This window comes from Leguminivora glycinivorella, chromosome 1 (assembly GCF_023078275.1).
Source record: "Leguminivora glycinivorella isolate SPB_JAAS2020 chromosome 1, LegGlyc_1.1, whole genome shotgun sequence".
In the NCBI taxonomy this organism is placed as follows: domain Eukaryota; kingdom Metazoa; phylum Arthropoda; class Insecta; order Lepidoptera; family Tortricidae; genus Leguminivora; species Leguminivora glycinivorella.
Genome location: NC_062971.1, coordinates 118,235 through 143,987, shown reverse-complemented (window position 1 = coordinate 143,987; position 25,753 = coordinate 118,235). Strand labels below are relative to the sequence as shown.

Sequence of the window (25,753 nt, the reverse complement as noted above, 5' to 3'; positions counted from 1 at the left end):
CCGAAATAATAGTGGGGTCACCAGACTTTTGAAGTGGCTTACCTGTAAACAAAATATTATATCGTGAACAAAATGACATCAAATTTCAAATTCAAATTTCAAATTATTTATTTATAAGGTACAGACAAACATTTACAAAGCTTTGTGCTTAACCTAAGAATATGTACATTTAACAAAAACAAATGCAGGTACCTCAGGTAGGAAATTTACAGGTCAGGTTACTCTGGTTCCTACACTAGGCTCAGCCTGTCTCGTAGGTAGCCAGACTCCAATGAGTTAATGTCAAAATTTTTGAATTTACAGAACTTAGCAGCGAGGCATCCTACAATTAATTAAAGTTAAACTAAATTAAACTAATCAAGACAGCTAACAAAATATAACATCAACTGATCAACCTTTTAGCAGCCCCAATTACACGAACTGTAGCGCATAGAAATATTAGAAATTCACCAGCTGTGCGGGCTCTAATACCTATGCCACACACTCGACGAGCGGCGTGGGAAGTAGCGAGGGAAGTAGGCAGAGGCATAGTGTGGCCGCGCTACTCGTCATGCCCATCGCTCCCTATTTTGTTGGTTTTTTGGCGCGAGTCGGCGGGCCGGCAACAATCTAGTGCGATAATCGCGCGAGTAGGGCAGTGTGTGGCCAGAGAGGGCAACATCGCGGCAGCGCGAGGAGCAGCGCGAGGGGCAGCGCGAGAAGCATAGTGTGGCAGAGGTATAAAGCAGTTGAACGTTTCTGTCATGGGCACTAGAATGTGATGTGTTTGCAAGCAGATGGATGATTGTGTATCAAATGTGTCTGCGGTATTGTGAGGTGATGGACGAAAGGTGATCGTATTTTATATATGTTTTTTTCTTTTGTTAATCACCTAATAATATCTATAAACTGAATTGTACAGTGCTTTTTTTCGACTGTAATGCTGTAAATTATGTCTATAATAAATATAATAAAAATAGTATATATGTATAATATTCTCTTCTATTGATATTGGTAATAGCTTTATTTTTTATTATATAGGCAGCAAACGTGCCACCATATGGGAAGCAGTCTTCGCCGCCCATGGACATGAACCACATCAGGGGAGCCACTTATTCGTTGCCGACCTTTGAAAAAAAAAACAATTTTATACCATTCGGTATTGGGGTTCTTCAAAAAAGGAGTCCAAAAATACAAAATACAAAATCATTTATTCAGCAAATAGGCCACGGGGGCACTTTTACATGTCGACATTACAGAGTATTCATTAAAGTTAAACAAATGAAATTAATATATAGAAATATTAACTAAAAATATTAATCATAAGCAAAGTAGCTATACACTGATATAGAATTACAAGTTTCTAATGGGTCGGCAATGCGCATGTTACACCTGTATTACAGGCGTCTATAGGTCACGGTGACCACTTTCTATCAGGCGGACGGTATACCATGCCACCGACTTGGTAAAAAAAAACTTTTTTCTTTACTTAATCCCAACGATTTAAGTAGGTAGGTAACTTTAAGTTTTGTACCCACTACACTATAGATATGCGCTTTTTACTTGAGTCTCGTGTTTTTTCACTAAAATAACATATACTGGCATACAAGAATAGTTCTAGACTCCCTTTATCCTTTCAACGCCGCTTTCAAAATTCCCCATTTAACTTTTCTTTACGACAAATTTTAAATTAAAAAACTATTTCTTTCTGGCATTATCGCGCTTTGAGAAAGTTTGTCAGTAATTTGAAAACTCTTCAGTATAAAAGGGGAATGTTAAAGAACTACTAGTAGGAAGTTTAATAGTAGAGAACGCATATTTTTAAACTTTCACCCTATAAACAAGTAAATACTGCTAGAATATTTTAAATTCTCAAACAATTTTCAATATTCATATTTTCATGCAAGTTTGAGAATATCCAACGTCTATAATATTGCCTTGTAAATATTGTCAAACTTGCATGGAAATATTGATGTTGAATATTATTGTCATTTTATTGTTTACATGTATATAATATACTCATTTTACGACTAGAACTGTTTCACAAATGACGCATAACTTGAAACCGAAAGGGACCTTATGTAGTGACTAACGGCCAGTTGCAACAACCACATTTGACAGACACATCATCGTCACGCAGCAGATGTCTATGGAACTTCCCATACAATAAAATTTAACGAACGCTTTAACGGTGACAGGCGGTTTGATGCAACCGGCCTTATAGCTACAAATGAACACGGGTTTTCACGTAAATCAATCAATAATATCAAATAACTAAAATCGGTACATCTCTGTAGGATTCTTTAGTTGATGCAACCTTACTCTATACTTTAATTTTACAACACATTAGGTTAAAAATACATTAAGGAGTTGAAGTAAAACTCGGCTGCAGAAACACGAGTCGAGATAGGAATATGAAATGCGCGTAAGTATTAAATATGTAAAATATGGAAATTAAAATGTAACAAAACGCGGCTGAGATAATAGCGCAAGCGATAGAGGAGGAAACAGAGGGAATTACTTCTACTGTTTCGTGTTATTTTTTTGTTATGAAGCTTTTAAAAATATTATTAAAAATACATTTTTTTATTCGTCAAAACCTGTTCCTGAAAATATTTTTAACGACTTTTCAATTTCATATTGTAAATCTAAGATAAAAAAAACTCTTGACAGTTTTTAAAAACATTCCTATTATTGTTGCTGAAAAAAAAACACTCTGTACAAATAAACAAAGTAAGTAAATGGTCCGAGTTACCAAACTTGACGCACAGTTTCGACGCACTCTTTACAATGTCACTCTTCGACAAAAGGTTGTATCTCCAACAAAAAGCCTTGTTATTTATGCTCTTTTAGCGTTGTAAGATTCACAATCATGACAAAAGGTCGTATATCCAAGGCAAAATAAGAGATATATATTATGTCGTTTTGGTGTAAGATTGTTCTTGTCAACTTTTGGTTTTGTCGCGTTGTCGGGTTGGCGCTGAAATTTAAAACTTGTGCGCAGTAGAAAGGAATAGAAATGGCGTAAGTAATAGTTATTAAAAACTACTTATCATTAACATTTTTGTTATAACGTTTATTCGGGGAAAATCTGACGTGCTAGATAAAACCCGCTTCTTTATTATTGGGAGGAGCTGAAATTTCACATACTTGTAAATTAAATTACAACACAACTATACGATCCAGCTGATCTGATGATGCATACGAGTATATATATACGAATTATAAATAAAATTAAGATAACTAGAAGAAACAAGTTGAAAGGAAGTTGTTACTTGCCTGTGATTTTAAATATGTCTCAGGCCCTTGAGTGTTCATAATTTTTGTGTTGTTGCAATTAAATATCACGTATCGAGGCATTTTTATTGTTTTAGTTGACTTCAACTTACAAAAATTGCGCCCGAAAGCTGCAAGCTGCGATTAAAGATGGAGAACTCAGTGGATTTTACTGAGGTCATTTGACACGCTAAGTATCAAAGCAAAGCTAAAGTATCAAGTTTATTTGATCTATGTATGTGACAGCTGTGTAGGGTAGGCACCTACATAACATTATCAAATTTTGTTAGAATTATCAATAGCTGTTAAGTCTGTTGCATGAAAAGTACATGTATTTGACATTCACTCCCAATATGACGCAAAGTTAGCCGACTACCTAAAATCATATTCAACCAAAAATATGTTAAAATATGACCCAAAAATAAGATAAAATGCGCCAGCTGTGTAAACAAACCCAAAACTTGAGCATTCTTATATTCGTTCAAAACAGCGTGAAGAGACGAAATATATACGTATCTATTTATCCATACAAATATAATAGTTTGTCCGTCTTTCACGGCAAAACCGAGCGACAAATTGACGTGATTTTTTAAATGGATATAGCTGAAAGGATAGAGAGGGACATAGGATTATTTTTGTCTCTTGCTAACCCCCCAATTTCGTAAAAGGGGGGTGGAAGATTGTATGGAGCATTCCGCAATTTTCGAATTTAACACGAGCGAAGTCGCGGGCAAAAGCTAGTAATTTATAAGTAGACAAAGCTCTCAATACCTATATTAAGTATATTGAATTCGATTGAATATACGTTTCAATAACCCTTTTAAACTACTGGCCATCTACGCCTCTTCTGCTACCCACTGCAATAAAAGTTGCAGCTCTCTTAGGATAGAAAAATGCTAAAGCTAAGTGAGCCAAAGTGCTTATCATAATCTCTTTTAAAAAGAAAATGTTACAGAAAGCGCTAAAGTTTTTATAAACAAACCTTTACATTAAAATATAGGCGACTATGGGATATGGGTTAAATTGTGGCTTAGGCGAGAGGCTGGCAACCTGTCACTGCAATGTCACAGTTTCGTTTACTTTCAACCCCTTATTTGCCAAGAGTGGCACTGAATCTTTAGTAGTTTCATGTGTTCTGCCTACCCCTTTATGGGATACAGGCGTGATTGTATGTATGTATGTATGTATGTTACATTAAAATACAAAATTGCGGCAATACAAGTGCTGCCATCTTTCAGTATTTTCCATTAATCTGTAGGTAAGGAAACTGTTGTAACTGGTTCTCTTGGAAAGCTACGTAGACAAGCTTTAGAGAGTGTTACCGAGTTCAAGAACATTCCCACAGATGGCGCTGCGAAAAATATGAGCAAGTAGCTTAGTGAAAGCGCTCTGATACCTAAGGCGACACCTGTCAGCGAGACTCCGAACTAAACGTGTACGAACTTGAAGAGAACTGGTTTGGATTGGATGTAGTGATACAGAGATGGCGTTGTCAATTATTTTCTTTAACTTTACCTTAGCTAGATGTAAAACATATACTTTAACCGCTACTATATAATATATATACCAATGAAATTTTGGATTCAATTAGGCTCAAGTTCTTGTAGTCTTGGGTATCTCTACCGTCATTTCCAGTTGACAAACTACACTTTAATCTTAAAAATAAAATTTATCTACATCGTAAGTAAAGCTGAGATCATCGTGCACAGCTTAGAAATATGTACCCTGTTTAGAAAGGAACAATTTAAAGTATTTAAACTAATGACAAGTCTTATTCATCATCCTTCTTGCGTTATCCCGGCATTCGCCAAAGCTCATGGGAACCTGGGGTCTGCTTTGGCAACTAATCTCAAGATTTGGCGTAGGTACTAGTTTTACGGAAGCGACTGCCATCTGACCTTCCAACCCGAAGGGTTTAAGGGTTTCGTCACGATGTTTTCCTTCACCAAAAAGCCACTGGCAAATATCAATTGACGAGTTTTATTAAATATGTCTAATTTAATACGCATGGAAAACTAACCTTGAGCAGATGAGGGTCCCTCTCGGCCGCGTCGAGCAGCGACTCCGCTTCGCTCAGCCACGCCACGAACTTCTCCAGCGACCGGTCGAAGTTCTGCAGAGACGAAACCGCAGAGTGGAGGGCTTTGCCGCGGGCGACGATGCTGTGGGGTCGGAAAAAAGGAAAGGAGTTAGAAAAAGTTATTTACATGGTTAATGTTTTTTTTTAAGTTTTTTATGTATATTGCATTGGTTTGCTATTAGCCCAGAAAAACCTAAGTGCAAAAATTGTTACCCCCGGATTTATCGGGATATTTTGGCATATTATCACTTACCCACTAGAAAAAGCCAAAAAAAAATCGGTGTTATAACACCTGGTAGGGTTAGGTGGGTTAACTGATTCGTACTATATCCGCCTTGAAATCATAAATATTGATCTTATGCCTTAGGTAATCTGTGACCGTATGTTGACTTGCTACAAATAACTCATAATCAATTATTGCTGTAGGTTTTGAACAACCATCACTTCAACGACTTATGAAAAAAAAAACAGAAGTTCACAGCTAAAGAAGCGCCAGAGTTATTTAAAGCATCCGTTAGATGGCAGTAGTAAGTATTTTAGTTCCCTCTAAGCCTCTGTACCCTTGGTCGTACCAACAAGTTGCCGTAATTTGGAGAGATGGCGCTGTATGGCTGTGTTCCGTTATAACGAAAACTGTTGCAAACAAAGTGAAGGAGGTGTCTGCTTATCTAAAATGTTACTGTACGGGGACAATAGATGGCAGCTCTAGTACATATTTGTCGTTGATTGCTATTGCTACCGGCTATTGTAATATAACTTGTTTCAGTATTAGCCATAAACATTTATTTATGTTTTAGTTCCTAGTAGGCTTTTGTAGTAGGTAGTGCGTTAGAAAATGAGTTCAGAAAAGAATGTGCAATACTTTTTATTTAATATTTCATAGCGTTATACCTCTAGATTAGTTTATTAAATAAACATGTGTAAATATTCCAAGTCAACTTTAATATAGGCCGAATTGGTATAGATTGTAACTTAAAAGTCTAGTCTATTCAATGTAGAAAGTCTTTTAAAAGTTAACCTTTGAATTAAATTTACGATAAACGCTAGCCGTATTCAAATATTCCGTTTAAAATGCATTGTGGACTATATTTGATAGAAGTAAAGGTTCAACTTCGAAATCAACACAAAATAGCTTTCCGCCCTTTGGGATCATCCACATATTACGTCACACCAAATTTCAGGTTTTTTGACCCCTCCCCCCCCCCTATGTCACGCTTTTTTGTATCCCTTTAACAGGGATTGTCACATTTAGTATAACCCCCTCCCCCCCTTACACTGTGACGTAATATATTTCGAAGGTTGAATTCTGTTTGAATGAAGTTTACGTGCAGCCAGAGACGAATGAACAATAATGGGAGCTTATTTAATACCAGCTACTCGTAAATTTAAATGTAGGTAGCACTAATACCCGCTTGCTTGTATAAGGTTTGTATTCGGCCTGCGTAAATACGACCATGTATCTGTATTTCGAACTCAGCTCAAATGGCTGCCCATTCGACAACGACGCAACTCTCATATTCTTATCCTTCTTTATAATATTCTCTTCAATCCCACTACACCTTCTTATCTTAAAAACCGATTTAGCTATCTGTCTTCTACGAGATGTGCTGAAAAACTTCTCCTTGTCCCTCCATCTTCTACTTCTAAATTCTACATAAACTCTTTTACTTTTCGGGCTGTCCGTTTGTGGAATGCTTTGCCGTTGGATGTAAGATGCGCGAAATCTCTTCCCTTGTTTAAAAATATTTTAAAATCTCATTACCTCTCGCTACCTTGACTTGCCTTTGTACATGGGTATTATATATGTATATATATATATATAGTCCTCCTTTCGGCCGTTGTTGATCAGGCTAAAATCCGCATCAATTGTTGATCTGCCTTTACGGGCCTGTTACTAAGGAAGTTTTGATTTTATCGTGCTAATATTGCTATACATTAATTCTCCTCCTTGCAACGCTGTGCCTAAGTGTGCCACAAAGCCTCTAACTCGTCATGCACTGGCACGGCGGTTGTTGATCTTGTAACCGCCTTTTTTTTTACACACAATAATACTTTGTTGATCAATATAAACATTTCTTGATCAACATTTACTGCGGAATCTAGTATTTTGAAAACGGCGCGGCGCAACGGCAACGTCGCAAAAATGAAACGGAAGTATATTAAAGTGCGATGGGGCTACGTACGCAAGTTTACTGCGTTTTCTGACTCGGTCTGTCATTAGTCTATTTTCGTGCAGTGGACATGTTTTGCAGTTGGATTTGGGTTGGTTAGAAAAATGGAAGACACAACAAGTAGGTAAGTAACTTTAATTTGAATTAAAGACATTAAAGTACTATACATATTTTATTGAATGTTACCTTTATTTTCGTAATTTACGAATACAACTAATAAGTAATAACAAACATGCGTTACCGCGCGTGTGTTGGTGTTCGACGCACATCAAACGAGCCAAATAAGTAACTATTAAGTAAACAAATACGCATTAATATTGTATTGTATACCTACTTAGATATACAAACGTATTTTTACAAGCTTTTATTTATTTTCCCCTGTCTCGTTATATGTCTGTCTGTAAGTAATCAAATCTTGCAATTTAAATTTGATACACTTTGAAATTTGACTGAACTTTGAAATTTTGTATGCATGTATAACTAGGATGACAATGCAATATTATTATGACAAAGAGCTGATCTGATGATGGAGCTGGAAGGTGACCATAGGAACTCTGTGATGAAACAACCAAACACCGTCGTGTTTGGGTTTTTTAGAATTGCCTCAATGATTATAAGTTAACCATGGGAAGGAAAGTACAGTCAGCCAAAAAGCTTGTGTCAAAAATGAAATTTCTGTTAAAAAGCTTACTTGTTGTATGAAATGTCTAATTTTTAACCCCCGACGCAAAAACAACGGTTTGTTATAAGTGTGACGTGTCTGACTGTCTGTCTGTCTGTCTGTTTGTCTGTCTGTCTGTCTGTCTGTGGCATCGTAGCTCCTAAACGGATGAACCGATTTAGATTTCGTTTTTTTTTGTTTGAAAGCTGAGTTAGTCGGGAGTATTCTCAGCCATGTTTCATGAAAATCGGTCCACTATGTCGCGGACGGGGGTTTTTCAAATTTTTAATTTTGTGGTTATAATCGCTGTTGCTTTATAATCCTCTTCACAATCGAGTCTAGGTTAAAGATAGGCTTAAATTTTTGCATCTTTATATAATTGAATAAGATGAAAAAATGTAAACATTTATCTTTGATCAAAAATATGTAGGTACCATGTACACTGCCTATTCGCAATTTCCGACTTATTAAACAGACTAAAACCATTCACTTTTTCTAGGTGCCTGTTCAAACACCAGGATTATGTCACCAATATTAGACCCTGATTCACTATCTGAAACATCTTCGATAGTGCCAATTGCGAAGGAAATTAAAATAAGTACCTAATACAGATAATACTACGTGATTACGCAATGATTCGGGATTCTGAATCTGAAACTGATGTCGATATGCAGGTGGGTACTACCTATTTATGCTAACTAACCTCTTAAAAGTAGGCACAATGCTATGTTGTACAGTTAGTTAGTCACTTGAATAAGAATATTTTATTCGCATATGTAAATGTGGTAAACAAGTGGGTATAGATATTATGGTGCTACCATACATAGGTACCATCACATGACAAAAATTTACTTTCCAAGTTTTTACATATGTATTTTTGTTCGATCCATGTATATTATAACCAGACATCAATAAAATAATTATAATAGCATTTTCGGCGGCCGGCGGCATTAGCGGCCGTGTTGTGTTAACAGAATAAAATTGGTATATAGACAATTCCAAAAATGGTTAAATAAGGTAAATTTCAGTGGTGGTACGGCCTTACAAGCCCAAAATCCTGGCTTGTCTTAGTTAAAATGATTATTAACTACATACGTAAGTAAGACTAACAATTTTAAAGTCAACAAAAATGCACGCGTTACTTATTAGACAACTGGCGATGGCGCTAAAAGTTTTGTATGGTGCCATTTGCCTACTTGGCTTGGACTAACAATTTTAAACCCGACTTAAATGCGCGCTACTTGGTTCGGGAGAATAGATCACAGGCACTGTAAAGCCTGGCAGGCCTATGAAGTTAGGCATCATGGTCTGTGAAATGCGTAATGTTGGCGCGTGAGCGGCGGCGGTGCTGCGCTGCTTCTGTGATTGACTTCGTTTATGTTTTCAGTTACTTGTTGAGATTATATTATTGTCATTATTGAGTGATTAGATAAATAAGTAGAGCATGAAGGAGGTAGGGCATACTGAAGAAGGTAGGGCATAGCGAATGATATTCCGCTTTGTGTGGTAGGGCACAGCACAGCGCATATCGTCTCGCTCGAATCTAGAGCAGAGCTCAACTGGGGTAGTACCTCCGCCTTACAGAAGACCGCAGCCAAATAGCACTAGACCCTACTCATAGTGTTGTGTTCCTGTCGGTGAGTAAGGCTGCCAGAGCTCAACGAGGGTGCGGTGAGCTGATGACGGGAGGACTTACGGAACTAACTTGTTCCGTCTATTGTCCTTTGAGTCGTCGGCAACCCGAACCCTCCTTAGAACTTGTACACTCCTTTTTGCTGTGTACTTAACACAGCAAAAGGGAATGTACAAGTTTCTAATGGGGTGGCAACGCGTATGTGACACTGTTTGAGTTGCAGGCGTCCATAGGTTACGGTGACCGCTTTACATCAGGCGGGCCGTATGCTTGTTTGCCACCGAAAAACTGACGAAATCGGTTAATATTATAAAGAAATTATCCCTGAAAAACCATCATACTACACAGGTCACGCACAATACTTGGCGAATTCACCGAGAAATGATGGCGCTATACACAATAATGCTCATTAGTACATCTTCGGTTACCGCGATAGTTACTCGTGAAATAAAACTATGGAAACGAATTAAATCAAGTATAATGAATTTACAATTCATCCCATACGGCACGGCATACGGGTGTCACGAATGCTGTAAAGTGTTCGAAACGTCAGGATGAATTGTAATTTCATTATACGCGATTTAATCCGTTTCCATAGTTTTATTTCATACCTATATACTTCTGAGTTATATGAGATGGGATTATTTAAACCATTGAAAGTTTGTACGGATACGGAACCCTTAGTCAGTAGGCGAGTCCGATTCGCACTTGACCGGTTTTTTATTGTGTAAACAGATATTAGTTAATCAGTCAACTTAAATTCGCTGATAAATTTATTTAACACTTTCGCTACCAAGAACCCGACTGTCGGGTACACCGCTCGTAGAAGCGTAGCCGATTACATGGGTTTCCCCGTATGTAGCGAAAATGTCGTAGCGCCGCGTAGAGCCCGGTTTCGAAAGTGTTAAGTATTTGCATGAAAAGTGTCCGGGTTTTCCCCGGACACTTCTTGACACCCCGCCCGGACGGCCTCCAAACTAGGACAAATCCGGGGAAACCCGGACGGATGGCAGCCCTAGTGACTCACAAGACTCTAAGGCAGCGTCCACACTCATGAGACGCATGTCTTGCGGCGCGGAACGGACGTCTCCGCTACGCCGCCCGAATGTAATTCAAAAAACGTCTCCTCAGTACATTTTGTATAGGAAGGACGTAAGACGCGCCCCAGGCGGCGTGGCGGCGGCCTGGCGTGCGCCGCACCGCCGCAAGACTTGCGTCTCATGAGTGTGAATGGTCCCTAACGCCTTGGTAATAGAGGCGTGTTCAGATATTTGTGAGCGCCTTCACAGCTCTGATATATCTGATGGCGACTGTAGGTTATTCTCATACAATAAATTATATTGTTAGTGCTAGGCTTGTATTGTAGGTACATACATATTGTACTTGTAGCATACCTACTGTGTACTCGCCAGTTCACACTCCACACACCGGTTGGTGCACATTACACATTATGAGGAGAACAAATTAAGTAATTAAAATGAATAACAAAACGATTTTTAGGGTTCTATACCTACCAAAGGGTAAAACGGGAACCTATTTCTAACACTTCGCAGTCCGTCCGTCTGTCACTGCTGTTGTATCTCATGATCCATGATAATTAGTCAGTTGAAATGTTCACAGATGATGTACTTCTGTTGCTGCTAAAACAACAAGTACTAAACACATAATAAAATCAATATTTAAGGGGGTTCCATACAAAAAAAACATTAGTTTTTTTCGCTGTTTTTTTATAGATAAGCGTATGGAACCCTTTGCGCGATTTCGACTCACACTTAGCGAATTTTTATTAGGGTTCCGTACCAAAAGGGTACGACCGTCTGTCACCAGGTGTAGGTATCTCATGAACCGTGATAGCTCGACAGTTGAAATTTTTACAGATGATGTACCTATTTCTGTTGCTGCTATAACAACAAGTACTGAAAACATAAGAAAATTTATAATTAAAGGGTCTTTCATACAACAAACATAATTTTATTGCCGTTTTTGTAGATAATGACACGCAACTCTTCGTGCGCGAGTCCGACTCGCACTTGGCCGGTTTTATATTTAATAGTGTGGCTCAGAAATACGAAGCTATATCTTTAGGCTAGCCTTTTTAGGCAACCCTAGGCACGCCACGTAAATATAAACATAATGTTCGATTTCGGTTCGATTCGGATTCGAACTGAGGAGCTTCAGCTTCATAGGCAGCGTCACTACCCACTAAGCTAACCGGTCGTCTAAACCCAATTGTTCTTTACTCGTTCATATACCGGACGCTCTCTCTGTCGGTTCCAGCGGGAGAACAACAATTTTAATGCACGAGTAGTTTCTTTTTTTCGAGAGCAACGTAAATATAATCTCTAATATAGAGATTTCAGGATTATCAATATTTCTAAATTTAGGCGAAGTTTCTGACAATGAAGTAGTCTCCATATCAGATTTAAATAACCTATCCTAGACATAACATGGCATAGCAATAAAAAGTCTAGTAATTTAAAAGTGTATTAATACCTACATAGTAATAAATGGTAATTTTTATTTTCAGGGGACAGAGGATTATCCGGAATTATTAAACAAAGAGAAGAAACCAAGAAAAAAGCGAAGAAGGGCATGTCGCACCTTAACTTCAACCCAAAAACTCGATTCCGAAACTGATACACAGGATTTTTCTCCCAGTGATGGCTCAGATTTTGACCCGGATTCAGCCAGTCGATTTAGTGATGACTCAATGCATTTTATTATTACTTAGCAATATGCATTTGTAAGAGAACAACTCCTCGAACTGCTGCATGACACTTGCAGTCGAGGGTACCTTGCAAATGCATACTGTTGAGTGACACCGTCTGCCGTTCCCGCCTGCCGCTGCCATCGCTGTCTTATGTGTTTAAACGTGTTATGCTTAAGTCCATGTAATTACCCCTATCCACCGCCCTACTCGGCTGTCAATGTTGGTATAATAAGACCTCAGATTACGACAAAGTTTTTTTCTTGCATGTCACTCGGAATGCGTTAGCAGTGGACTGTAGCAAAACACTTAAACATCTACAATGGTAACGTTATGGCGGGTAAAAACACTATTTTTACAGTTTTGTTACATTTTTCTGTGAAAAGGGTGTCTTATTCATCTACATAGTGAAATAATAAAAAAGCACTTTTAAAATTGTGTCGCTAACTTCAAACTCGGGTAAATCCATTCTGCTTTAAGGTTGATTATGTATAATAGTTATTTGTTTTACAAGGGGGCAATGTAGTTGTTTAACCGCACGATTGTGTGGATCATGGAACGCTCATTTTGAAATTAGAACATTATGGTTTGTCTATAAATGCCCTAAACTTTATGTCTTCTTACCTTAGCAATAGAACACAAACAGTAGTTGTTAACAAAACTCGCTCTAGCGGGACTGTAGTCCAATTAGGAGTGCCACAAGGCTCAATTTTAGGTCCATTCCTGTTTTTGGTTTATATAAATGATTTGCCATGTATAGTGAAAAACTTTTGTGAAATAGTACTTTTTGCTGATGATACATCACTGCTTTTTAATGTTGACCGAAAATCTACGGATTACAATGTAATTAATAGCACGTTAGCTGATGTACTGCAGTGGTTTACTGTCAACAATTTACTTCTTAATTCTAAGAAAACCAAATGTATTCGATTTTCTCTGCCGAATGTTAAACCAATCGATACAAAAATACTTTTGAATGATGAATGCTTAGAGATGGTAGATACAACACTGTTTCTTGGTTTAACATTGGACAAAAATCTACAATGGAGTCCTCATATAAAGAAACTAGCAAGCAAATTAAGTTCAGCCGCATACGCCGTTAGGAGAATCAGGCAACTGACTAATGTTGAGACAGCTCGCCTAGTGTATCATAGTTATTTTCACAGTGTAATGTCATACGGTATTCTGGTTTGGGGCAAAGCAGCTGACATACAGACTATCTTTGTATTACAAAAGAGAGCCATTCGTTCTATTTACAACTTAGGAACACGTGAATCAGTAAGAGAACTCTTCAAAGAAATTAATATCTTAACTGTAGCTTCCCAATACATTTATGATAGTATAATTTATGTTGTTAAGAATTTAGACTGTTTCACTAAGAATTCTGATATCCATAATTATAACACTAGAAACAAAAATAAGCTTGCCATAAAGAAGTTTCGTGTCCGTAAAGTACAGAAGTCATTTGTTGGGCAATGCATTCATTTTTATAATAAGTTACCTGACACTGCTTTGAGATTACCCCTCCCAGCTCTTAAGAACTACTTAAAAAAATCATTGATGTTAAAGGCTTATTACAGAGTCGAGGACTATTTGACAGACAAACATGCATGGCCCGAACCAGAAACTACAAAAAACGAATAGCAATTAAAATAATTGTATTATGTATAGAGGACACAGTTCAGATAAGAAAGCACATCAAATATTTTATATTTTATGTTGTGTAGGTAAATTACATATTTAATGATATTGAGATTCATATTATCTTTTTCTTCTATGACAATTTGATATGTTTTCTCTGAAGAAGAACGACGTATTATTGAGCAATAATATAATTTATTGAAATTGATTTCCATAGAGTACCTAGTCTGTTCATATTCTTTGATGAATACTTTTGCATGTTAAATTGTATGTTGTTATTTAATGCATGTTAATTATAAGATGTAATGTTTTGAAAAGAAGTTGCCCGCCGAGTTTCTTGCCGGTCCCATAGTGGATACCCCCCTCCCAACTGAGGGGGGACTGAAATCTTCTCGAGGCTGAGGCGTAGGGTTAGAGCCGGCGTAGCTTTATTTGACGTTCATATGCGCATTGTAATATGCCTACTTGAAAAATAAATAAATATTTCAATATTTCATTTCAAATAATATTTCATTTCATTTCACGTGCCAATATTGATACCTGAGCAAGCGAAAGATTCCAATATTGAACCGCGAGCGTAGCGAGTGGTTCAAAAAGTGGAATCTTGAGCGTTACGAGGGTATCAAGGCACGAAGGTTAAACAAACTTTGCCACCGAGTGAAACACAAAATTTTTCACTACACCAAGACTATGAAAATGTGCACTGTAAAACATCAAAATAAATAAAAAATATCAATTTATTTAACGTTTATGATTCAAATTCATCATTTATACGTGAATTCTAACACCCAGCTTTAGACATCAAGTTAAAATTTGTATGAAATTACTTTGCACTCTTGTGGATAAAATGCAATTTTGCTATCTGTTTTCGAATAGCAAAGAAAGCCTTTATCAGTTGGTGTGGTGAAAAAATATTTATATAGGTACCTAATCTGAAAAAGAATCAACCTTATAGCAGAATGGATTTACCAAAGTTTGAAGTTAAGCGACACAATTTTCATCCATTCCCTACTAGTAATAAATAAATACATCTCTGAATATTGGGTTAAAATTGTTTCGGTTGAATTGAAATTCTAATAAATTAATAAACAATGAGTAACAAAATTTGTTTTATTAACCAAGGGCCCATTTCTCGAAGCTACAAGTTGCACACAAAGTTACAAACGGTTGTCAATGTCTAATATGACAAGTTGGAAAGAGATCCGACTTCCGCTTGTAACGTGTAACTTTCTGTTTTGAGAAATGGGCCAAAGTGGTCTTCATTGTCTAGGTATCTTAACTGTAGACTAAGGGCCAGCCACTGATTAATGTTAAATATGGCGGGGTAGCTCTCACTCCTAAGAGAACAGTTAAAACCATCTATACGATGAATTTAACCACAAAATAAAGTTTTAATAAAACATAAAATTATCTTACAATAAAACTAAACTATTAAATCTAAATTACAATTACAGACAGTTTGGTGCAACGTACCCTTAGGGTGAGTAGCACCAAACTGTGAAAACTTCTCATACACGAATGAAAAGTTTTGACAGTTATATACGGGACGACAGCTGCCGCGCCATATTTGACATTGATCAGTGTGTTAAAGTGTGTTGGTACAACTCGCCCTTATTGACCCATCGTCCGTCATTCCGCCGCCGATTTCGTTGCTCGTAGTTGGGCTATCCGTCGTTATAGCAGGCTCGTTGCTCGGCGAAGAGATCGGCCTTTTGCTGGGCTAGCTTGGAATGAGAATGCGCATAGTCGGTCGCCCTGTTGCCCGGGCGGGCTCGACGCAGGGCGGCGGTTGCTCAGTTTCCTGGGTGGGCTCGTTGAACAATTCAATGATTTTAGGGTTTCGTTCCTAACCTTATAGTTTTGTCATGTCCGTCCGTCTGTCCGTGTTTCATAGCCACTTTAATCAGTAACCATAAAGCCTACGTTGATGAATTTTTACACGAAGGTGTGTTTTGAGTGCCGCTACTAGGATTTGTATATAAATAATGAAAAAAAATTAGGGGAGAGGGGGCACTTCATACATGTAACTAAGTATTTATTTTTTTGGCAAATATCCTAGTGTGGTAGGTACATTATTAAATAATCGCTCTTTTTAGGGTTCCGTAGTCAACTAGGAACCCTTATAGTTTCGCCATGTCTGTCTGTCCGTCCGTCCGTCCGTCCGTCCGTCCGTCCGTCCGTCCGTCCGTCCGTCCGTCCGTCCGTCCGTCCGCGGATAATCTCAGTAACCGTAAGCACTAGAAAGCTGAAATTTGGTACCAATATGTATATCAATCACGCCAACAAAGTGCAAAAATAAAAAATGGGAAAAAATGTTTTATTAGGGTACCACCCCTACATGCAAAGTGGGGGCTGATATTTTTTTTCATTCCAACCCCAACGTGTGATATATTGTTGGATAGGTATTTAAAAATGAATAAGGGTTTACTAAAATCATTTTTTGATAATATTAATAGTTTCGGAAATAATCGCTCTTAAAGGAAAAAAAGTGCGTCCCCCCCCTCTAACTTTTGAACCATATGTTTAAAAAATATGAAAAAAATCACCAAAGTAGAACTTTGTAAAGACTTTCTAGGAAAATTGTTTTGAACTTGATAGGTTCAGTAGTTTTTGAGAAAAATACGAAAAACTACGGAACCCTACACTGAGCGTGGCCCGACACGCTCTTGGCCGGTTTTTTTTATGCCAAAACTCAAATTACGATGACAATAATTTAGTTTATTTTTTAGTAATGATCACTCATTCAACCTATAAAGGTTCAATAACCTCGCCGAGAAATATTAATCCTGTCAACAAATGTTGATCAGATGGGTTGTGACATCAGGTAATGGTTGATCCGTTGGCAATAGTTAATATTAACAGTTTTTGTTGATCTGATGTATGACTGACTCTGCATACAGATGATGCTCGATCAGATCTGATATCTGATCAACAATAGGTTGTCCCTTCTGGTTAGGTTACGTTAAGTCCAAATAAATAAGATTCACCTTTTTAACACGTATCACGTGTCTTTTTATTTTAAATAGTATTTTTTACAGTTTAAAATCCTAGCTAAAAAGTTTTACTGTAGGGCGATTCTCAGGGATGACGTTTGGTGCCTGATTTCGGTGCTGATTTTTATTTACTACTTTATTGATATGTCAGTTAATTTAATAAAATCTAGCCTAAATTTAAAAAATATTGGTGGTGGAGGCCTGCATTAGAACCTTATGGTTTGTAAGAAATCTGACATTTTTATTTCACCGAAATTATGTATGGGCACTGTAATCAATTTGCCCCACTGAATTCAATTTTTTAAACATTATTCCACATTTCAACTTAATATATAACGTATTATTCAATTTATATTTTGTCATTTTAATTCGATGAAGGGTCATGTAAAAAGGCTCATAATCGCGCAATTTTACTAAATTTAACATGGTAATATGCTAGTCATTATTGAGTAGAGAATTTTGTACCCATAGTATGGCTTAATTTGCTTAGAAACCTAGTTATATGTTTTAACAAAATATATCGTAGTATTTAAGTATGAAATGTTACAAAATAATGAACATTTAATCAGTTTACAACGTGGCAATTGAAGTCGGTGGTCACTTTTTTTGATATCGATGGTCAAAAAATCCACCAAAACCACGGAAATCAACTCCACTGATATCAAATTTTATAGCTTTTTTGGAGATAACTGCAATAGCTTGCACGATACAGAGATGTCATAATGACGTAATTACATACTTTCAAGAATTTATTAGTACCGTACATAACGACAAATGCACCTAAACTATGGGAGGAAATTGATCCACTGAATGTTAAAAAACATGGGACCAAACCCTGCGAACGATTGAGAAACCTTCAAAACGTCCCCTTTTTAAAACGGTACTTCATTTCCTCTACACTGAATGGTTAAAACATAGCTAAAACATACTTTATGTCCCTGATCTACTAATTTGTAAGAGTACTGTCATGTTTAAAAATTACACCGAAATCAGTCATTAGCCCGGGACACATGGTAAATTTGTCTTTGCTCGATGAGTTTAGCTAACATATTATTTTTATGCAGAAAATATGATAGGTTAACTAATACCTTATACGTGAATATCTGTAACAACTGCGATTAACAACTCCATCTTGAGTTATGATTTTTTGTTTTGCAAATTCTGGGTGCGGGACACGCCCACCGACGGTCATTTTTCGCATTCAATATTTTATTACTTATATATAAAAATAATAAATAAACAATGTTATAGTGCACCAAATAGAATAGAGGCTAAAGATTATGCCTGATTTTATTCAGATTTTTAGAACAGTCCGTTCTGACGTTTTTTGCCCCGGACACGTAAACACGCGCCTCCTGAGAAATGCCCTGTAAATATGACAAATAACATTTAATCACAAAGTAGAAGCCTACTTCCCTTAGCCGTCAGGCGGAAACGAAAACAATTAGCCACAGACTTCCTTAAAGCAAAGATTTAGGGCCAGTTGCATCAACCACATTTGACAGTCACATCATCGCATCGCAAAAGGCTTCGTCATTGCTTATCTTTAATTAAAAGTAGGCAAAGGGACGGATGCACCGAATTTTAGCTGGCTCAAACGCCCCCTTCACTAAGTGCTAGTTCAGACACAGCGGAAAGCGCTTCGCTTTTTAGTCACTTTTATTGTTGTTTTGCGTGGGAGCACTGCTGTCCGAACTCGGCCTGCGGCCTCGCGTGCTTGGGAGCCTCTCAGAGACGCTCCAGGCCTTCGGCCCTATGCGGAGCTCGGCTTTCGGCCCTCGCTGGGTTTCGAAGCTCAGCGTTGGGCCTGCGGCCCGCCGCTTCGCTTTTTAGACACTTTTATTGTTATTCTGCATGGGAGCACTGTCTGACCGGAGCTCGGTCTGCGGCCTCACGTGCTTGGGAGCCTCTCAGAGACGCTCCGGGCCTTCGGCCCTACGCGGAGCTCGACCTTCGGCTTTCACTGGATTTCGAAACTCAGCGTTTGGCCTCCGGCCCGCCGCTTCGCTTTTCAGACACTTTTATTATTGTTCTGCGTGGGAGCACTTGTAGTTGTCCGTCCGGAGCTCGGCCTGCGGCTTCGCGTGCTTGGGAGGCTTGATATATTGTTGGATAGGTATTTAAAAAGGAATAGGGGTTTACCGAAATCATTTTTTGATATTGTTAATATTTTCGGAAATAATTGCTCCAAAAGTAAAAAAAAATGGTGTCTCCCCGCTAAGACTAATATGTATTCTGTGGTTCCATTTATAATTTACGGTTGTGTAGAATCTCTGCTACAACTATTGCTTTTTAGGGTTCAGTAGCCAAGATGGCAAAAACGGAACCTTTATAGTTTCGCCATGTCTGTCTGTCTCTCTATCTGTTTGTCTGTCCGAGGGTAATTTCAGAGACCGTTTGTACTAGAAAGCTGTTATTTGGCATGAATATACAAATGTAAGTATATTTTATTAAAACGTCCCACTTTGTCGTTTACCATTAAGGCGAGATTTACTTGTATTTTTATATGAATAAACTCACCAAGCGGCTTTATAGCAATCGACAAAGAGGGACGTTTTGCTGTGCACACTCACAAATAGTTATTAGTTATTAGGTATGTGACTTACTCCTCCATTTATTTGTTTACGGTCTCTCAAAACAAATGACTGGCGCGCCTGTGCTGAGGCACGCACGGCCTCGGGGTGATTATTAGGGTTCCGTACTTAAGGGTAAAACGGGACCCTATCACTAAGTCTTCGCTGTCCGTCTGTCTGTCACCAGGCTGTATCTCATGAACCTATTTAGACAATTGAATTCTTTACAGATAATGTATTTATGTTGTTATAACAACAAATACCTACTAAAAACATAATAAAGTGAATATCATATATATGCGGATAATGGTACGGAACCCTGCGTGCGCGAGTCCGACTCGCACTTGGCCGGTTTTATTACTTTACGATATCGGCACAGAATAAGTAATAATACTACATAATATGGGCATCGGTTGCTGACAGCGTGATAGTAGAGATTACATACCTAGGCCGTTTAAGTGGGAAATGTCTCGGATACCATGTAATCGTCGGCTGAGGCGAAGCCGAGGTGGACTAGCATGTGATTCGAAGCTTTCCCATTTACCGGCCGAGGTTTGTATAGGTACTATTTTTCCGTAAATCCGCCGAACGATGTGAGCTGTAGAGGATACCTACTCGATCAGCTGATCGTAAAAACCGGCTCCATATTGGAATGACAAGGCCTAGGCCGGGAAAGTTGTACGAAATTCTAATGTCCTCTTCTGTTGCCATGCTCTAAATGAGTACTTCCGAGCCTATTTTTAGGCACGTAATGACAACATTTCTCTGCATAAATACTTGAGAATAAGTTATTTTCCCCTCACTAGCTCGGAAACACGTGTTTTGTCCTTTAATACCATCGGGTAAAAACGCATTTTATCCACTAGTGGACAAAGTAATTTGACCTTGAATAGAGGCAAATTTTCTGCTTTAAAATTCGGCAAAACGGAGTCCGTTCGATCTGACTCCTACTTTCCGGGGTGCATCTGTCCTATTACCGACAGCCTAGAACTCCTAGGTGTGGAGTTGAGTTTAGTCCTCAACTTTGGCACCTTCATTGAGTCTAAAGCACAAACTGCGGCCAGAAAGCTGGGCATCCTAAATAAGGTGAAGTGATACTTCACACCTGGACAGCTTCTAACACTCTATAAAGCTGAAGTCCGATCCTGTATGGAGTATTGCAGCCACCTGTGGGACGGCTCAGCCAAATACCAACTCGCTGCTTTGGACTCAGTGGAGCGCAGAGCCAGGAGGATGATTGGCGACAAGAAGCTAACGGCCAAGCTACAGTCTTTGGCCCATCGGCGGAAAGTCGCTAGTCTGTCGATGTTTTACAGGTTGCACTTCGGGGAGTGTGGTCAAGAGCTACACGAGCTTATTCCACCGTCCCCATTCTACCATCGGACTCTTAGACGCACGGCCGGTCTCCATCCTTACTTGGTTGATATTCCACGAATCCGCACGAAGCGCTTTGTTTCTTCTTTTCTTATGCGCACTGCCAAGGAGTGGAATTCCTTGCCGGCGGCTATATTTCCGGGCTCATATAACCCGGCAACCTTCAAATCAAGAGTGAACAGGCATCTTCTGGGCGAGCTCACTCCATTGTAGGCCACGTCTTTGCCTTGGGCTAGTCTGTGGTCAAGAGTAAGCCCATTTATAATTTAAAAAAAAAGAAGATAAAAGTGGGTTAATCTAGTTATATGTTTTACCACCTGTAGAACTACTGGAAGCAGTGATAAACGCGTTTTTTGCGTTGTACTTTCCTCGCTATAGTGAGGGAAAAAGTTTTTCCTCTCATTAGCTTGGAAACACGTGTTTTGTCCTTTAATACCAGCGGGTAAAAACGCATTTTATCCATTAGTGGGTAAAGTAATTTGGCATTGAATAAAGTCAAATTAACTGCTTTAAAATTAATAAAAGTAGGTGAATCTAGTAATAAAGATGATTTACCACCTGTGGAACTAGTAGGAAGCAGTGATAAACGCATTTTTTGCGTTGTAGTTTCCTCGCTATAGTGAGGGGAAAAGTTTTGTGTTACACTCTGGTGCAAATGTATTTTACTTCTCGAATGTTAAAAAACTCGCAAGTTCAGGATTCTATTCTCGAACCACTCCCTTCGCTCGTGGTTCAACTATTGAATCCTTTCACTTGCTCGTTTTTCAATTCCAATTTGCCCCCTTGTATAACAAATAACTATTGTGTTACACACGAGTGCAAATGTATTTTACTTCTCGTGTAAAATGTATTTTAATTCCACACTCGGCGTTACAATACAACTTTGCACTCTTGTATAATAGATAACTATTTCACCACCCCAACTGGTAAAGGCTTTCTTTGCTATTCGAAAACAGATAGCAAAATTGCATTTTATCCACAAGAGTGCAAACTTGCAAAGTAATTTCATACAAATTTTAACTTCATGCCTTAAGCGGGCTGGTATAATTTACTTATAAATGATGATTTTGAATCATAAATATTGAATTATTCAATGGATTTGATTTAGTTTCATGTTTTATAGTCAGTATTTTGTTCGTGTTGGTGTGGTGAAAAAGTTTGTGTTTCACTCGGTGGCAAAGTTTGTTTAACCTTCGTACCTTGAAATCCTCGCAACGCTCAAGATTCCACTTTTTGAACCACTCGCTACGCTCGCGGTTCAATATTGGAATCTTTCGCTTGCTAATATTGGCACGTGCGGTTAAACAACTACTTTGCCCCCTTGTAAAACAAATAACTATTATACGTAAATTCTATCAGCAACATAGATAGTAAGTTAAAATGACTTTGCACTCTTGTGGATAAAATGAAATTTTGCTATATGTTTTCGAACAGCAATGTGAGCCTTTACCAGTTGGTGTGGTGAAAATAACTATTTTGGTTGTTACCACTGTCGACTACATTGAACACAGCGTAAGAATTTAAAAGATTTTTTTATGGCTACGATTCTAACTACATATTAGAAGGTTACTTAGTATGTACAATAGAAGGATATTGATTGCAGAGAATAGTGGCAACAGCGCACAATAGCAAACAACCAATCGTGGAGAAGGTGTTCCCTGATTGGTCCATTTGAATCAGATCAACAATTGACGGAGTGGATTTGTATAAAAAATGCTATGAATAGTTCGTAATTTTGCCGGCAGATGGACAGCAGTTGTTGATCCGATCGGAGCCACATTTGTATGCCGAGTCATACATTAGATCAACAAAAACTGTTGTGATCAACAATTGCCAACGGATCAACAATTAACTGATGCCAAAACCCGTCTGATCAACATTGACCGAGTGGAGATATCTATATATATATATATATATATATATATATATTGTATATATGTATTGTATATGTGTGTATGCGTTTATAATATTATTTTGGTCAAAATAGTCTTTTGCATATTTTTTTTTCTCTTACTTTTTGATGTGTTGAAATAGTTCGAATACCTACGTAATTTTTATGTTGGCACTACCCGTTCATTGTTCTTTGCAATCTGTTTCCTGCTACCCTAAGGTTGTCTGGTAGAGATCGCTTTTTAGCGATAAGACCGCCTGTTGTTACCTCCTTCTTAATACGTTTTGTTTTTGTACTGAATCTCATTGTCAATAAGTGGTGTACAATAAAGTATATATTATTATTATACCCGAATATGAACTTAAGTAAATATCATCTAGTAGGTTCATGTGTGTTCAAATGATGTTTATAGTTTTACTTTTGATGCAAATTATACCTTCAAACATCGACACTTGAAAGCTAAGCCAGATCAGCCAAGATACGAGTCTGTTAGAAGAAAACTTACTACCACTTCGTTCTATTACCTAGTACGAGTACAATATGATATTTTATGCTAAGAGTAAAGTTTGACAGAGACTATATAGTAGGGATACGTGGAAGAATTTGAGGGAGGTCTTTGCCCAGCAGTGCGACAGTAATAAAAATATGATTTAATTAATGCTTATATGGATACATTGCATGGAGACTGATAGTTTTTCGTTTGTCTCTTTTAAGGTCTGAATAAAGTGTGCGCCGTACGGTGCATGTTGTAGTATTCCGTGCGGCGTGTAAATGTTGCTCAACTTTGAGCGGAGGTCGGTAACCTACTTTATAATTATTCCAATGAAATATGCACCATTTTAGCCGTAAAAATGGTTTTGAAATGTTACCTGTATGTAGCCAATAACAATGTATGTAAATATTAATGACAAAACTACCATAAGACACTGACATATTGTGTTCAATGTAAATACTCGTATTATTATGTATGCCATTATTACAAACCAGTAATTAATTTGTAAAAGCTGCTTGATACTCGTATGGATGGATTGAAGATCAACTCTATCAATGGCCCGGCTAGTGAGATGTGCCAACTATCACAGATGCGATCGCTACTTCTGCCGGCGTAGCCGAATGGCAATCGTCGACGCTAGACGCCGACAGAAATGCAGTCTGGCTTTGTCGCGCCAATACGCAACAGCGATAAAGATAGCTATGAAACAGATATTATTGTGAGCGTTTGTGCATTTGGCTTGGGCTACACTTTGATTTGAACTCACCTGTTGTTCAGCTCGTTGTATCGATGGTTGATGGACTCGGTGGCTCGCTTAGTGCGAGAGGTGTCATGGTTGCAGTATACTGCAATGAGACGCTGCGTCAATTGACAGAACAGCTCGATTAGGACTCACCTGTTGTTCAGCTCGTTGTATCGATGGTTGATGGACTCGGTGGCTCGCTTAATGCGAGAGGTGTCATCGTTGCGGTATACTGCGATGAGACGCTGCGTCAGTTGACCGAACAGCTCGATTTGGTGCTTGTACTGGTGCACTTCGGCGTGGAACGACTGGAATGATACGTTTTAGATTAGAAATCAACATTAATTAACACTGACACACACAGAAATAAATGTTATATTACATTATAAGTAACAGTCAATTTTTTTCTGCAAAAATCCGACATTGACGTTTACGAGTGAAATTAATATTCTTGTTTTCATGCTGTCAAATTAAGTAATACCTCTAGAAAAAAACCCAATGTTTTTAGGTTTTGCAAACCATTTTAAAACTTTCTTAATTGTGTACATCTGTTCCCCTCATAAAATTTAATAAAAAAATACATCAAAAATATGATCATTGTGTGAATGTGAAGTTTATTAATAATTTTGACGCAAACTCCCTATTTCAGTTCAGTCAACTAGTTCATTGTTTCAGTCGGAATAAAACAAGGTTCAGCAAACTTCAGCGAAACTAAGCAAAGCATAACAATGGGAAAGTATTAATTATAAAACCTGTTTCGCGTTGTTAGCAAAAACTATCTCTCCGTTTGCGAAGTCGGACGTTTTCTACAAGGAAGTTTCATTTGATGCAGTTTCGTTTCTTGCTTGGAAATTACAGAACATAAATTTAAAATGCAGGGCTGTGTAAGTACACAATCTTCATTTATTCTAGTCGAGAACAAGAAATACATATTAGAAAAGCAGCCATTCTAGAAGATAGAAAAGAATCTAATAGACTCGACTTCATTTTAAAAATAAATTAATCAAGTATCAAGTTAGTCATCTTAATAACAAAATTATTTAAACTTATTTACTATCGTTCCTTGTCTTAAGAAAAAATAAAACTTTAGGCTTTGATAAAGCTTAGATAAAAAATAGTCTTAATACAGCATTTCGGTACTATGCCAAAAGGGCCGTTTTTAGATTTATTTTAGTTTAATTTTAGATTTGTTTAGTTTAATTTTTCTTTTAAGTTTAATTTTAGTTCAATTGTAGTAATCAACGTCATAATATGGCACAAAACAAAATGGACAAAAGAAAACAATTTACGTAAAACGAGGGCCCATACAATTTACCCGGGATATTCCTGCCTACACAAACTAGCGACATTTCATGCAAATTAGCTAAAGGATGGACCGAGAGAACACTGAAAAAACTTTTTATAACAAAATACTGGAATATTATGAGTATCCATTTTTATATTTTCTATAAGCAGGTTCATGCATAAAATTGACATTCGTGTCAGTTGAAAAGGATACATGTTATAAAAATATCAAGTTACCGTTTTGGTCGAAAACAT

At 37.8% G+C, this 25,753-nt stretch overlaps 1 protein-coding gene and 1 long non-coding RNA gene across 4 annotated transcripts in view; one reads left to right on the top strand and one right to left on the bottom strand.

The window, feature by feature from the left end:
- Positions 1-25,753, bottom strand: part of LOC125228588 (dystrophin) — a 701,009-nt gene that overhangs the window by 575,389 nt on the left and 99,867 nt on the right. For all 3 annotated transcript variants that reach the window (XM_048133213.1, XM_048133221.1, XM_048133230.1), the window contains 2 exons: positions 24,368-24,522; positions 5,276-5,417 (listed from right to left, as the gene is read on the bottom strand). In XM_048133213.1, the coding sequence (XP_047989170.1) occupies positions 5,276-5,417; positions 24,368-24,522 (297 nt within the window). The remainder of the gene's footprint in view (positions 1-5,275; positions 5,418-24,367; positions 24,523-25,753) is intronic.
- Positions 7,263-13,040, top strand: LOC125228650. Its single transcript, XR_007177313.1, has 3 exons — positions 7,263-7,630; positions 8,667-8,841; positions 12,328-13,040. It is a non-coding gene; the product is annotated as an uncharacterized LOC125228650 (long non-coding RNA).